Source organism: Oncorhynchus tshawytscha, linkage group LG16 (assembly GCF_018296145.1).
Source record: "Oncorhynchus tshawytscha isolate Ot180627B linkage group LG16, Otsh_v2.0, whole genome shotgun sequence".
NCBI classification, from domain to species: Eukaryota; Metazoa; Chordata; class Actinopteri; order Salmoniformes; family Salmonidae; genus Oncorhynchus; species Oncorhynchus tshawytscha.
The window spans coordinates 62,293,721-62,308,534 of NC_056444.1; the positions used below are offsets into that span (position 1 = coordinate 62,293,721).

Below are 14,814 nucleotides of genomic sequence, written 5' to 3' on the forward strand. Positions count from 1 at the left end.
TATACTTAAGAACTTGCAAATCCAACTTAAACTGAAAGTATAATTTATGAAACTTTTATACCGCTTTTCATTACAATTTCAAAGTGCTTTAATTGAAAAATAAAGGCATGCAATTTTGAAAAACAAAAACAAATAGTTCAATAGATAAGTGTAATAAGACACCATTGAGATAGAATGATCAATAGCCGTTTAATCACGACAAAATACCCATTATTCAGTACAGTACATATTTTTGCTTCAAAATATTTAACCTACTTGCTCCCTACCAAAGTGTTTCAGTAGCATCACCATTTATTCACATTTTTTAGGAGGGTCTTTTGGTTTGGTTAAGTCGTCAACCTTCCTGGTCCTTTGCTTGAGGTGTTTTAACTTTACTAGCATCTGCCTCGGGGGTGACAGGGATTTCAGGGTCCACTGCTTCCTTGGCAACTGTAGATTCAGTCGCCTCAGATTCCTTGGCCACAACCGTTGCAGGGACCTCAGCTGCAGTTTCTGTGTCAACCTTTGCTGTAGTGGCCTCTGTGTTCTGGGCTACAGGGGTTACTGTGGCCTCTGTCTCCTTGGTTACAGGGGTCTCAGTTTCCTGGGCAACAGAGGTTGCTGTGGTCTTAGTTTCAGAATCAGAGGCCTCCGCGACAACGGGGGTGGCCGCAGCCCCCACGACAACGGGGGTGGCCGCGGCCTCTGTCTCCTGGGCAACAGGAACTGCTGTGGCCTTCGACTCTACTACAATGGCTTCTGAATACTTGACTGCTTCTGCAGCATCCAACTCTTGGGTGGTTTTAGTTGGAGCTGGTTCTTCTTTAATGATAGGGTCTGTGTCTACAAGTACCTCTGTGTCCTTGGGTACAGACACCTCTGCTGTCACATAGACCTTTACCTTAGGCACTGCTACAGTCTCTGGAACAAGAGATGCTGTAGCCTTTTCGGGCACATCCTTGATTATTTCTACCTCCTGCACCAATGGTATAGCAGTAGCAGTTTCCACAGGATCCTCCACCACTTCTGCCTCCTTGAGTGCTGGAAATGCTGCAACAGTCTCAGTGACAATGGGGGTAACACCCTCTGCCTCGTTAACTAGGGTAACTGCCTCCTCAATAATGGCAGCTGCCTCGTTAACCTTCACTGGCTCAGCTTCCGCTGCGGCCTGAGCGTTCGAGATGATGGCCTCCATGACAGGGAGCACCACTTGGATGGTGGGGACTGAATCCAGGGCCTGTGGTACAGCCTCTTGCACCAGTGTGAATCCTATTACACTCGCTGCTGCCGCCTCCTTTGGCACCACCGCCCCGTGCTTACCTGCACTTTCCACGCCCCTTTCCATGTGGAGCCAGTCCATTTTTTGCGCATGCTGATGGACAGCGTCGTCAACACGTGCATCGATCATAGCTTCTGTCAAGACGCCGTCTTCTGAGGAGTATGCAGCAGCCTGATGAGAAAACAGGGACTGAATGTTATCCTGTGTCCCGTTATCTAAAGACAACTAACTGGACAGGTCACATGTACTAACCTGCCAGGCCACACCCAGTTTAGAGATCTCACGGCCCGACATGCCCTCTGCACGAATTGCAATGTTCGAACACTTCTGGCCATAGTCAAACTGGGCCAACTTCATTCTCCTGCAGGGGGATATATGTTAGTGAAATAAACCTTCAACTCAACACACTATTGTTTCATCAGAGCAGTCATTAGTTGAAAAATACATCTAATGAATATTGATTGTAGAGATTACCCAAATCATTATGCCACATAGATAGTGGCGTTGTAGTACAAGTGGAGAATGGTGTACTCACTGTCTCCCTAATGTGGCAGGCTCCAGTACAAATCTGTCAAAGTACAGGCGCACCAGTCTCTCCCTCTCCTCCAGCCCAGGCAAGGCAAAGTTTACAATCTCATCAATACGGTCGTTGATGGCCCAGTCAAACTGCTCAGGCTGGTTACTGGCCAACACTAGCATAAACCTGGGGAGAGAGACCATGATCTTTTTAGTCAAGTCAACCTTTTCATGCTCTTTCTCAAAACTCAAATAATATACATAGGAAAAAAAATTACTATGGTAACTAGCCAGTGTAAAATCACTTAAAATGAACATAGTTTTTTATTTAGGTTGGTACCAACTTGTTGCTCTGCTCTCCAGTGCGATAAAGGAATGCGTTAAGGGTGGATCTGAGGTCCTCACTGATTGTCTCCTGCAACAAAGTCATTGATGTGATCAAAATAGCCGACATGTTGACTCTTGAAAACAGAACATGCGCTTAGTTCTGTTACTGGACTCACTGTGGATCTCTTGCGTAGGAATGCATCTGCTTCATCTACAAAAAGCAGGAGGCTACAGAAGTTGAGGCAAATGAAGAGAAAGAGATTAGCAAATCTAATGGCTTTATTAGAAATTTGGTATTTTTATTTTTACTATTGACCCACAATGGTTATTTGAATCTGACACGCACATAGATACAGTTGAAGTCGGAAGTTTACATACACTTAGGTTGGAGTCATTAAAACTTGTTTTTCAACCACTCCACAAATTTCTTGTTAACAAACTAAGGTTTTGGCAAGTCGGTTAGGACATCTACTTTGTGCATGACACAAGTAATTTATCCATTAACTGTTTACAGACAGATTATTTTACTTATTATTCACTGTATCACAATTCCAGTGGGTCAGAAGTTTACATTCACTAAGTTGACTGTGCCTTTAAACAGCTTGGAACATTTCAGGAAATTATGTCATGGCTTTAGAAGCTTCTGATAAATTATGTCAATTAGCCTTTGCCATTTGGAGGTGTACCTGTGGATGTATTTCAAGGCCTACCTTCAAACTCAGGGCCTCTTTGCTTGACATCATGGGAAAAATCAAAAGAAATCAGCCAAAGACCTCAGAAAAAAAATTGTAGACCACCACAAGTCTGGTTCGTCCTTGGGAGCAATTTCCATACGCCTGAAGGTACCACGTTCATCTGTACAAACAATAGTACGCAAGTATAAACACCATAAATGTCCTCTAGTCTGATGAAACAAAAATAGAACTGTTTGGCCATAATGACCATCGTTATGTTTGGAGGAAAAAGGGGGATGCTTGCAAGCTGAAGAACACCATCCCAACCGTGAAGCACGGGGGTGGCAGCACCATGTTGTGGGGGTGCTTTGCTGCAGGAGGGACTGGTGCACTTCACAAAATAGATGGCATCATGATGAAGTACAACTATGTGGATATATTGAAGCAACATCTCAAGACATCATTCAGGAAGTTAAAGCTTGGTTGCAAATGGGTCTTCCAAATGGACATTGACCCCAAGCATACTTCCAAAGTTCTGGCAAAATGGCTTAAGGACAACAAAGTCAAGGTACTGGCGTGGCCATAACAAAGCCCTGCCATCAATCCTATAGAAAATGTGTGGGCAGAACTGAAAAAGCATGTGCGAGCAAGGAGGCCTAAAAACCTGACTCGGTTACACCATCTCTGTTAGGAGGAATGGGTCAAAATTCACCCAACTTATTGTGGGAAGCTTGTGGAAGGCTACCTGAAACGTTTTACCCAAGTTCAACAATTTAAAGGCAATGTTACCAAATACTAATTGAGTATGTAAACTTCTGACCCACTGGGAATGTGATGAAATAAAGAAAAACTGAAGTAAATAATTCTCTCTACTGTTATTTTGATATTTCACATTCTTAGAATAATGTGGTGATCCTTACTGACCTAAGACAGAGAATTTTAACTAGGATTAAATGTCAGGAATTGTGAAAAACTGAGTTTAAATGTATTTGGCTTAGGTGTATGTAAACTTCCGACTTCAACTGCAGATGATCTTTATATACACACTACCGGTGAACACCTACTCATTCAAGGGTTTTTATTTATTTATACATTGTAGAATAATAGTGAAGACAACAAAACTATGGACTCGTAGAATAATTTGTAACAATAAAAGTGTTAAACAAATCCAAATATATTTTATATTTGAGATTCTTCAAACAGCCAACCTTTGCTTTCATAACAGCTTTGCACACTCTTGGCATTCTCCCAACCAGCTTCATGAGGAGGTCACCTGGAATGCATTTCAATTAACAGGTGTGCCTTCTTAAAAGTTAATTTGTGGAATCTCTTTCCTTCTTAATGCATTTGAGCCAATCAGTTGTGTTGTGACAAGGTAGGGGGGTATACAGAAGATAGCCCTATTTGGTAAAAGACCAAGACCATATTATGGCAAGAACAGCTCAAATAGGCAAAGAGAAATGACAGTCCATCATTACTTTAAGACATGAAAGTCAGTCAATACGGAAATTTTCAAAAACTGAAAGTTTTTTCAAGCGCAGTTGCAAAGCCATCAAGCCCTATGATGAATCTGGCCCCCATGAGGACTGCCACAGGAATGGAAGACCCAGAGTTACCCCTGCTGGAGAGGATACATTCCTAGTCACCAGCCTCAGAAATTACAGGCCAAATAAATGCTTCATAAAGTTCAAGTAACAGACACATCTCAACATCAGCTGTTCAGATGAGACTGCGTGAAATCAGGCCTTCATGGTCGAATTGCTGCAAAGAAACCACTACTAAAGGACACCAATAAGAAGAGACTTACTTGGGCCAAGAAACACAAGCAATGATAATTAGACCGGTGGAAATGTGTCCTTTGGTCTGGAGCGCGAATTAGAGATTTTTGGTTCCAACCGCCGTGTCTTTGTGAGATGCGGTGTGGGTGAACGGATGATCTCTGCATGTATTTCCCACAGTAAAGCATGGAGGAGGTGTTATGATGTGGAGGTGCTTTGCTGGTGACAAGGTCTGTGATTTACTTAGAATTCAAGGCACACCATCAGCATAGCTACCACAGCATTCTGCAGCGATACGCCTTCCCATCTGGTTTGGGCTTAGTGGGATGATCATTTGTTTTTCAACAGGACAATGACCAAACAGAGCTCCAGGCTGTGTAAGGGTTATTTGACCAAGAAGGAGAGTGATGGAGTGCTGCATCAGATGACCTGGCCTCCACAAGTTCCTGAAGTCAACCAAATTGAGATGGTTTGGGATGAGTTGGACCGCAAATTGAAGAAAAAGCAGCCAACATGTGCTCAGCATATGTGGGAACTCCTTCAAGACTGTTGGAAAAGCATTCCAGGTGAAGCTGGTTGAGAGAATGCCAAGAGTGTGCAAAGCTGTCATCAAGGAAAAGGGTGGCAATTTGAAGAATCTAAAATATATTTCTATTTGTTTAACACTTTTTTGGTTACTACATGATTCCATACAGTGGCAAGAAAAAGTATGTGAACCCTTTGGAATTACCTGGATTTCTGCATAAATTGGCCATAACATTTTACATGATCTTCATCTAAGTCACAACAATACACAAACAGTGTGCTTAAACTAATAACAAACAAATTATTGTATTTTTCGTCTATACTGAATACATCATTTAAACATTCACAGTGTATTTTGGAAAAAGCATGTGAAGCCCTAGGCTAATCCAAAAGATAATTGGAGTCATGAGTCAGCTAACCTGAAGTCCAATCAATGAGACGAGATTGGAGATGTTGGTTAGAGCTGCCCTGCCCTATCAAAAACACTCACAAAATATGAGCTTGCTATTCACAAGAAGCATTGCTTGATGTGAACCATGCCTCAAACAAAAAAAGAGAATTCTTGACTTGCATAAAGCTGAAAAGGGTTACAAAATTATCCCTACAAGACTTAATGTCCATCAGTCCACGGTAAGACAAATTGTCTATAAATGGAGAAAGTTCAGTACTGTTGCTACTCTATCTAGGAGTGGCCGTACTGTAAAGATGACTGCAAGAGCACAGCGCAGAATGCTCATTGAGGTTAGCTAAAGACTTACAGAAATCTCTGGAACATGCTAGCATCTCTGTTGACAAGTCTACGATATGGAAAACACTAAACAAGAATGGTGTTCATGGGAGGACACCACGGTAGAAGCCACCTCTGTCCTAAAAAAGCATTGCTGCACGTCTGAAGTTCACAAAGGAGCACCTGGATATTCCACAGCGCTACTGGCAAAATATTCTGCGGACAGATGAAACTACAGTTGAGTTGTTTGGAAGGAACACACAACACTGTGTGGAGTAAAAAAAGACAGCACACCAACATCAAAACCTCATCCCAACTGTAAAGCATGGTGGAGGGAGCATCAGAGCCTGGACAGCTTGCTATCAGTCTGATTTCCCAAGTTTATCAAGACATTTTGCAGGAGAATGTAAGGCCATTTGAAGCTCAACAGGACATCACCTAGAAGTTCGGTGATGCAACAAGACAATGACCCAAAACACAGAAGTAAATCAACAACAGAAGGCTTCCACAGAAGAAAATACGCCTTTTGAAGTGTACCTTTTGAAGTGGTCCTGACCTCAACCCGAATGAGATGCTGTTGCATGACCTCAAGAGAGCAGTTCACACCAGACATTCCAAGAATATTGCTGTACTGAAACTGTTTTGTAAAGAGGGAGGGTCCAAAATTCCTTCTGACCGTTGTGCAGGTCTGATCCACAACTACAGAAAACGCCAAAAGGAGGGTCAACCAGTTATTAAATCCAAGGGTTCACATACTTTTCCCACCCTGCACTGTGAATGTTTACACGGTGTGTTCAATAAATACATAAAAACGTATAATTGTTTGTGTTATTAGTTTAAGCAGACTGTGTTTGTCTATTGTTATGACTTAGATGTTTTGACTTTGACAAATTTTATGACCAATTTATGCAGAAATCCAGGTAACTCCAAAGGGTTCACATACTTTTGCTTGCCACTATATTTGTTTGTTTATAGTTTTGATGTCTTCACTACTATTATACAATGTAGAAAATAGTAAAATTAAAGAAAAACCCTTGAATGAGTAGGTGCTCTAAAAACTTTTGACAGGTAGTGTATGGCTCTGATTTTACATAAACACCCATAAGATTTGTGCCATAGAGGATCTGTACATTTAATTTTGGACATTTAACACAACACAGTGAATGAATGTCCTACCCGCGCTGGCTTGTACTGGCCCAGTCAAAGACCTTGTGCATGGCCGTCACGCCGTCACGGCCCATAGGGGCTACATCTCCACCTGTCATGATGGCGTAATCCATCCCAGAATGGAGGGCCAGTTTCTGCAGGGCAACGTAACAGACCATCATTCAGTAAAATAGTGGATGCAGCAACTATTGGCTAAGTGCGACCCTGTTGACAATGGACAGCTCGTGACGACTGTACTATACACACCGGTGTAAAGTTAATAGCAAAACATTATTTTCCAGTTTTGCCACCCTGCACCTAACCAATACAATTTTGAAAAATGTTGAAATGTTTTCCTTATTCTAGTAAAGTACATGTTAAACTATACTAACATGTATAGTGCATGCCATGTAATACCTTGGCAAAGAGGGTCTTGCCAGTCCCAGGGGGTCCATACATAAGGATGTTTCTATAGAGCCCCTTATTCTGTCGAGTGTTACGAGTCGCAATGGCAATGTCCCGCACACGCTCCTCCAGGGATGGCTACACAACAGAGAGGGGAGGGAAGAGAGAGAGGGCAGGAGAAATGTCAACTTAAGGGAGGTCAACTAACTTTAGCAGTGACGTCAGTGTGTAGGGATATCTGCTTTTATTGTAATGTAAAGAATTATTCCATGCTGTGTAAGAAACAATACTGAATGTACACTGTGTACTTACACTAAGAACTACTCCCTCCAGAGCATCCTGTGGTCTACTTCTCAGACGCTTCGTTGTCTGAAGAGAGAAAAGAGTTCAGAGTTCACATACATACAGTTAAACACTTCATACATGTATTATAATACAGTTAATATGATATTCAACCTAAAGTGCATTCTGTAGGTTGAATTCCCAAGTCGGAGGTCCTGAGCGCTCTGGAGCAGGTTTTCATCAAAGATCTCTCTGTGCTTTGCTCCGTTGATCATTCCCTCGATCCTGACCAGCTTCCCAGTCCCTGCCGCTGAAAAATGTCCCGACAGCATGATGCTTCCACCACCATGCTTCACCGTAGGGGGTGCCAGGTTTCCTCCAGACAGGACGCTTGGCATTCAGGCCAAAGAGTTTGATCTTGGTTTCATCAGACCAGAGAATCTTGTTTCTCATGGTCAGAGTCCTTTAGGTGCCTTTTGGCAATCTCCAAGTGGGCTGTCATGTGCCTTTTACTGAGGAGTGGCTTCAATTTGGCCACTCTACCATAAAGGCCGGATTGGTGGAGTGCTGCAGAGATGGTTGTCCTTCTGGAACGTTCTCCCATCTCCACAGATAAACTCTGGAGCTCTGTCAGAGTGACCATTGGGTTCTCCCCTAATTGCTCAGTTTGGCCGGGCGGCCAACTCTATGAAGATTCTTACTGGTTCCAAACTTTTTCCATTTAAGAATGATGGAGGCCACCGTGTTCTTGGGGACCTTCAATGCTGCAGAAATGTTTTGGTACACTTCCCCAGATCTGTGCCGAGACACAATACAGTCTATGAGCTCTACGGACAATTCCTTCGACCTCATGGCTTGGTTTTTGCTCCGACATGCACTGTCAACTGTGGGACCTTATATAGACAGGTGTGTGTCTTTCCAAATCATGTCCAATCAATTGACTTTACAACAAGTGGACACAAATCCAATTGTAGATACATCTCAAGGATGACCAATGGAAACAGGATGCGCCCAATTTCGAGTCTCATAGCAAAGGGGTTGAATACTTATGTAAATATGGTGTTTCTGTTGTACTTTTAATACATTTTGCCCAAAATTCTAAAAACCTGTTTTCGCTTTGTTATTATGGTGTATCATGTGTAGATTGACGAGGGAAAAAAGTAATTTAATCCATTTTAGAATAAGGCTGTAACATAACAAAATGTAGAAAAAGTCAAGGGGTCTGAATATTTTCCGAATTCACTGTATAATGGGCATCATTTTAACTACACTGAACAGAAATATAAACGCAACATGTAAAGTGTTGGTCTCATGAGCTCCATATACACAAAAAGCTTATTCTCTCAAATTTTGAGCACATTTGTTTACATCCCTGTTAGTGAGCATTTGTCCTTTGCCAAGATAATCCATCCACCTGACAGTTGTGGCATATCAAGAAGCTGATTAAACAGCATGATCATTACACAGGTGCACCTTGTGCTGGGGACAATAAAAGGCCACTCTAAAATGTGCAGTTCTCTCACACAACACTATGCCACAAATGTCTCAACCAGAGCTGTTGCCAGATTATTTTATTTTAATTTATCTACCATAAACCGCCTCCAACGTCATTTTAGAGAATTTGTCAGTAGGTCCGCACAACAGAAGACAGAAGAATCTCTGTACAAACTATCAGAAACCGTCTCATTGAAACTCATCTGCGTCCCCATTGTCCTCAACAGGGTCTTGACAACGTGTATAGCATTGTGTATGCGAGCGGTTTGCTGATGTCAACATTGTGAACAGAGTGCCCCCCATGGTGGCAGTGGGGTTATGGTATGAGCAGGCATAAGCTACAGACAACGAACACAATTGCATTTTATTGATGGCAATTTGAATGCTCAGAGATACTGTGACAAGATCCTGAAGCCCATTGTCGTGCCATTCATTCGTCGCCATCACCTCCTGTTTCAGGAAGATCATGCACAGCCCCATGTCACAAGGATCTGTACACAATTCCTGGAAGCTGAAAATGTCCCAGGTCTTCCTTGGCCTGCATACTCACCAGACATGTCACCCATTGACCATGTTTGGTATGCTCTGGATCGACGTGTACAACAGCATGTTCCAGTTCCCGCCAATATCCCACAACTTTGCACAGCCATTAAAAGAGTGGGACAACATTGCACAGCCCACCGTCAACAGCCTGATCAACTCTATGTGAAGGAGATGTGTCGTGCTACATGAGGCAAATGGTGGTCACACCAGATATGGACTGGTTCTCTGATCCACGCTCCTACCTTTTTAGTTAAGGTACGTGACCAACAGAAGTATATCTGTATTCCCAGTCATGTGAAATCCAAAGATCAGGGTCAATTGACTGATTTCCTAATATGAACTGTAACTCTGTAAAATCCTTGAAATTGTTGCATGTTGTGTTTATATTTTTGTTCAGTGCACTTCAAAGAGCAGGGACAACAAATATCCCATATCAATTTGTTATGTCCTGAAAGGGAACTATTTTATCTCTTTAGATACCTTAACAGGGTGTTTGATGGCCTCGGCAACAGTGATTCTGGAGGTCTCTCGAACCAGCGAAGGCTTTCCCAGACGAGCCTCTATGTAGCGCCCAATCACCCCGGTGGCGTTCCGCGCTGAATACACCCCCACTGCCAGCAGTGTGAACCCAGCCACCTGCAGGGCATTGACCAAACAGTGTGTGTCAATGACTCAGATATGGTAAGCAACCACAATGTGAAATTCAAGATATATCGCAGCTTGTAGGGTGAAAGTGTGATAGAAGATTGGTAGTAAGGGGGAGACTTTTTACCGTGGCAGTGAGTTTATCCCAGTCGGACACAAAGGCATGGAACCCTTCCCCAAAGACTGCTCCTGCAGTCCTGAGAGAAACAAACATAATTATTACAGTGACTGCTCCCATTATGACTACCAAACATTCACAGCATTCCTGGGTTCTTATCCAAACATAACAGAATACTGGCTGATCAAATTAAATGTATTACATAATATGAGATGTGATAAGAATTGGAATGTATAAAGCTGTGACCCTCTAAAAAGTAACTGCAAGTGCAACCCGCCATTGGGCTCGACCCAATAATGGGACACTGCTGTAGAGTGTAGAACCATTTTGACCCTTCCCATCTCACCTGATGGACTCTAGGACCGTCTGCCTGTGTTCGGCTGCTTTAAGGCGGATCTGTTCACGGATGAGGTCCGCATTCTCCCGCTCTACCTTGGCACGAGCTGCAGACTCTGCCTCTACACGAAGCAATTCGTTCTTGTGCCGCAAAGCCATTTCATGTTCAATAGTGGCTAGGTAAGAGAGTGGAACTAAAGTAAGTTCAAATATGTTTTTGACTGAGTCTGCTATTAGTAAACATACTGTGGGACTGATTTACAAAGCATTTGCACCATTTTCTGTCAGAAGAGAACTACAGATATACTCTAAACCAGGTGTAGACAACCGCAGGCACTTCATCTTTTTGATTTACTGACCCGGAAGGCCAGCTTGGTTGAACTGATCAATTAGCTCAGTTGGTCAGGTGTGATGCCTAGACGGAACAAAATCTGGCAGTACCTGCGGCACTCCAGGAACAGAGTTGCCTACCTCTGCTGTAAACAATGACAAAAACATGAAACGGTCTCAGTTCACTATTCTTCACGTTTCATTTTCCTTGATGAAGAACAGGTGCAAATGCTTAGTAAACCTTCTCCTGTGTGTCATAATGACATGGGGAATTTTGCTGCACCTTTTCGCATAGCCTCCTGCTTTGTTACTGATTCCTCTTGCTTGCGCAAGTTCTCCTCATTGAGGGCTTGCTGCAAATACAAAACACATGCTGAACATACACTTAGCCATATTTCTCATTCTTGTCCTTTTTCTATCAGCATGGGTCCCAATCGGGTTTCTCTATAGCTATGGCTGAGATTCAACAGAAATCAGAACAGAGAGCTTACCTGCTGCCTGACTTGATCATCATATCTCTGTCTGGCAAGTTTGTCTTGATACTGTGCCCTCTAGAGGAAACAAGACAGAAAACACCTTTGCACCATTTGAAGCATGAGCCAACATTAAGGATGCAATACAATAAAGACAAATAATGTACATTATTCCCATAACAACATACTTAGCGCAACACTAGATTTATTTACACTTGACTGGTAAATTACATCAGCGGAATGTAGTCAAGGACTACTTGTCAGCAACTCTCAACCACTCCCATACCGCTTGATTTTGCTTGGTCTCCTCTGTCAGTGTTTTCCGCTTTTCCTCGGCCTGGAGACGGATCTGTTCCCCCTTCAGCTGCTCCAAGGCTGCTTCATATTCCTGTTAGTGAATGGGATTAAAGCATGTTTTCAGAGAGGAATAGGTAGTAAGTTTGAAGGACAGAGAACTGTTATACTTAAATCCTAATCTCATTATTCCGAGCATCAAAGATGCCAAGTATATGGACCCAAAGAGAAAAGTCAAGGGAGGATTGAGAGAAAGTGGATGAATATATAGAAATGAGTACCCATGTGTTCCCGTTTTGAAATGTAGGTGACAGTACCGGAATGTCTAGGACAGGGAAGATCATAAGGCAATAGTGGATAACACTTGATTTCTTCTACAAAAACAAATGCTGCAGCTAAATAGAAGAAGGCTGGCACTTGAAAACTAAAAGTAAAAAGCATGAGCTAATGCACACCCATAAATGTTTGTAGCAGTAGACTAGGTAAACTGTTTTTTTTTTAAATCAGAAAATTGCACACTTTTTATGCTCCCAACATTTCAATGGGTAAACCTAATAACCAGACATTTGAAAGTGTCCCACCTTCACTTTACTCTGATGCTCCAGCTGTACCGATTGCTCCTGCATGCGAGCCAGATCAAGCGCCTCTTTCGCATGGCCTATAGAGTTGAGGTGGAAACAAAATTAAGACACTTCAATGTCAATTGGTCACTTGATACTATGAGTTTAGATGTTCATTTGGGGAACAGGATCAATTATTTAACATTAATTGCCATTAATTCACAAATAATACCACTTTCACTGTCATGGCATACATAAGCATGCGCCAAAGTGACGTTCATGGTTAATTATAAACTGGGTGGTTCGATCCCTGAATGCTGATTGGCTGACAGACGTGGTAGATCAGACCATATTCCACAGGTATAAGAAAACATGTATTTTTACTTATCTAATTACGTTGGTAACCAGTTTCTAACAGCTACAAGGCACCTTGGGGGTTGGTGGTATATGGCCAACATACCACGGCTAAGGGCTGTGTCCAGGCAAAAAACAGCCCGTTGCCGTGGTATATTGGCCATATACCACACTCCCTCGTGCCTTACTGCTTAAATTTATAACCCCATATATGCAACAGCAGGTCATACGTCTATGCAGGCCACATGCTATCTTGCAAACATCGAACGGGAATGTTATCTAGAACAAGTGGCAGGTTAGAAAACATCCCCATGAAGAACACTTTGTTCTTTCGATCACTGTCACGCCCACCAAAGCCTGTTGCAGACAGTCTTTGTTGATACAGTCGAGTCCAGTTCATTACATACTTTCTATAGTTGATTCATGTTCAATTGATACTTTGTTGCAGTTGTCAGAACGGTTAATTGCTCATATTCTGCAACGATATCGTACAGTTGCATACGATACTGAACTCACACAAAACAAAAAGGTAACTTCCGACAAGAACAAGAAGCTTTAACAAATGACATGACAATGTGATAACTATTGTACGAACGTGATCTGTCAAGTTCCCTCGCAGATTTTGCTGCTCGTTCAAGCCCGGTCGGGTCGAAGTTACTCCATTTGTCCTTGGGCTTCTCTCCGAACGATTTATCAGAAGATCCCCCTTCTCCTTCAGGGGTCTCTGCTTCATCTGTCGGGGGTTTGCTGGACCCCCTTCCCCAGCCGAAAAGCCACGACATGATTACTCAAATGGATTCGTCTTCTAACTCCCCGTGCTGCAGTGGACTGAAGGGTCCAGTTTATTCTACTGTCACTATTATACACAGGACCCTAAACACCACTATAGCTCCATGTGTGTCGGGTAGACTCTTCCACGCAAGCGCGACGTGTGGTGGGCAGGACTATATATAAAATACTGCATCCTTATTGGTTACTACACTGACGAGGTTCTCTCCTGCTCGACAGCATCGGATGCTGCGGTTAGCTATATTCCAAATGACCTGGACTGCCTGAGTGTCCATTGCGCACATCACATTTTGAATAGATTAGGGACAACTTCAAAATTATGCCCCAAAAAATCAGGAAGCATAATAGAACACACTACCTATGTTAAACAACATTGCATTACATAAAAACATCAAGTACCATTGAAAGAAAAATATAAATGGTAGACGACACCATACAAGGACATTGCCAGGTGCATGAAAGCCACCCATTCCTCAAATTTCTAGACTAATTTCTAAACTTTTATCAGAGAAATTAAGCCTTGCATACACTTTCCAGTGTGTGAGCTAGATAGTAGGCAATTGGCATAACAGTCAAAAACATATTATGCATTGGATAGATGTACATTTTATCATCCACCTTGCAAAACAGTCACTGGTGCTCCAGCCAAGCAGTAACACACCTGATTCTACAAATCCAACCCAAGACCCCAACAAAAATCTGTTTTTCATTGATCTGACTTTCATCGATCTGCATGTCCAGCCCTTAGATTTTGACTCGCAATGAAGTGTTTTACCATTTTATTTTCAGAACAAACAGGGCTACAAATAGAACACAAAACACTTTGACATAAACAGTTGCATTCATACATTTTATTGACAAATTTCAATAGAATTAATAAGGTCCACCAAAGCAAAAACCTGGTGAAAATGAATTTATATGAATGATGTAAGTACAAAACACTTTTACTCACTGGGAAACAAATATCCAACTAGTCAGTGACAACTGTGTGGAGCTTGCGACAGCAACTATGTGAGCTTATTACTGCATTATATACACAATGTCCTGGGATTTCCTATGATATTCTATAACCCCTTTACCTTCCAGCGAGTCTTGTGTAACTTGTGAGCGTCATAGAGCAAAACATTTTATATGTGCGGGTTCACGAGAGTCTCAGCTTTTCATAGATAGGTTTGTTGCTCAAACCATTCAGACACTGCTGACGTTTCTGTCAAAAGACCCAGCCCCGGGCCCTTTGGTG

At 42.4% G+C, this 14,814-nt stretch overlaps 1 protein-coding gene across 1 annotated transcript; it reads right to left on the reverse strand.

Annotated features, from left to right (window-relative positions):
• Nucleotides 1-170: 170 nt before the first annotated feature.
• Nucleotides 171-13,699, reverse strand: LOC112232578 (ATPase family AAA domain-containing protein 3-like). Its single transcript, XM_024399645.2, has 16 exons — nucleotides 13,381-13,699; nucleotides 12,453-12,529; nucleotides 11,864-11,965; nucleotides 11,596-11,655; nucleotides 11,388-11,457; nucleotides 10,785-10,950; nucleotides 10,448-10,517; nucleotides 10,156-10,311; nucleotides 7,669-7,725; nucleotides 7,369-7,494; nucleotides 6,982-7,106; nucleotides 2,278-2,329; nucleotides 2,119-2,189; nucleotides 1,794-1,961; nucleotides 1,511-1,619; nucleotides 171-1,429 (listed from the first exon to the last, which is right to left on the reverse strand). Exons 1-16 carry the CDS (start codon nucleotides 13,565-13,567, stop codon nucleotides 335-337), a joined length of 2,691 nt encoding a protein of 896 aa, XP_024255413.1. The 5' UTR covers nucleotides 13,568-13,699; the 3' UTR covers nucleotides 171-334.
• Between the last annotated feature and the right edge of the window lie 1,115 nt (nucleotides 13,700-14,814).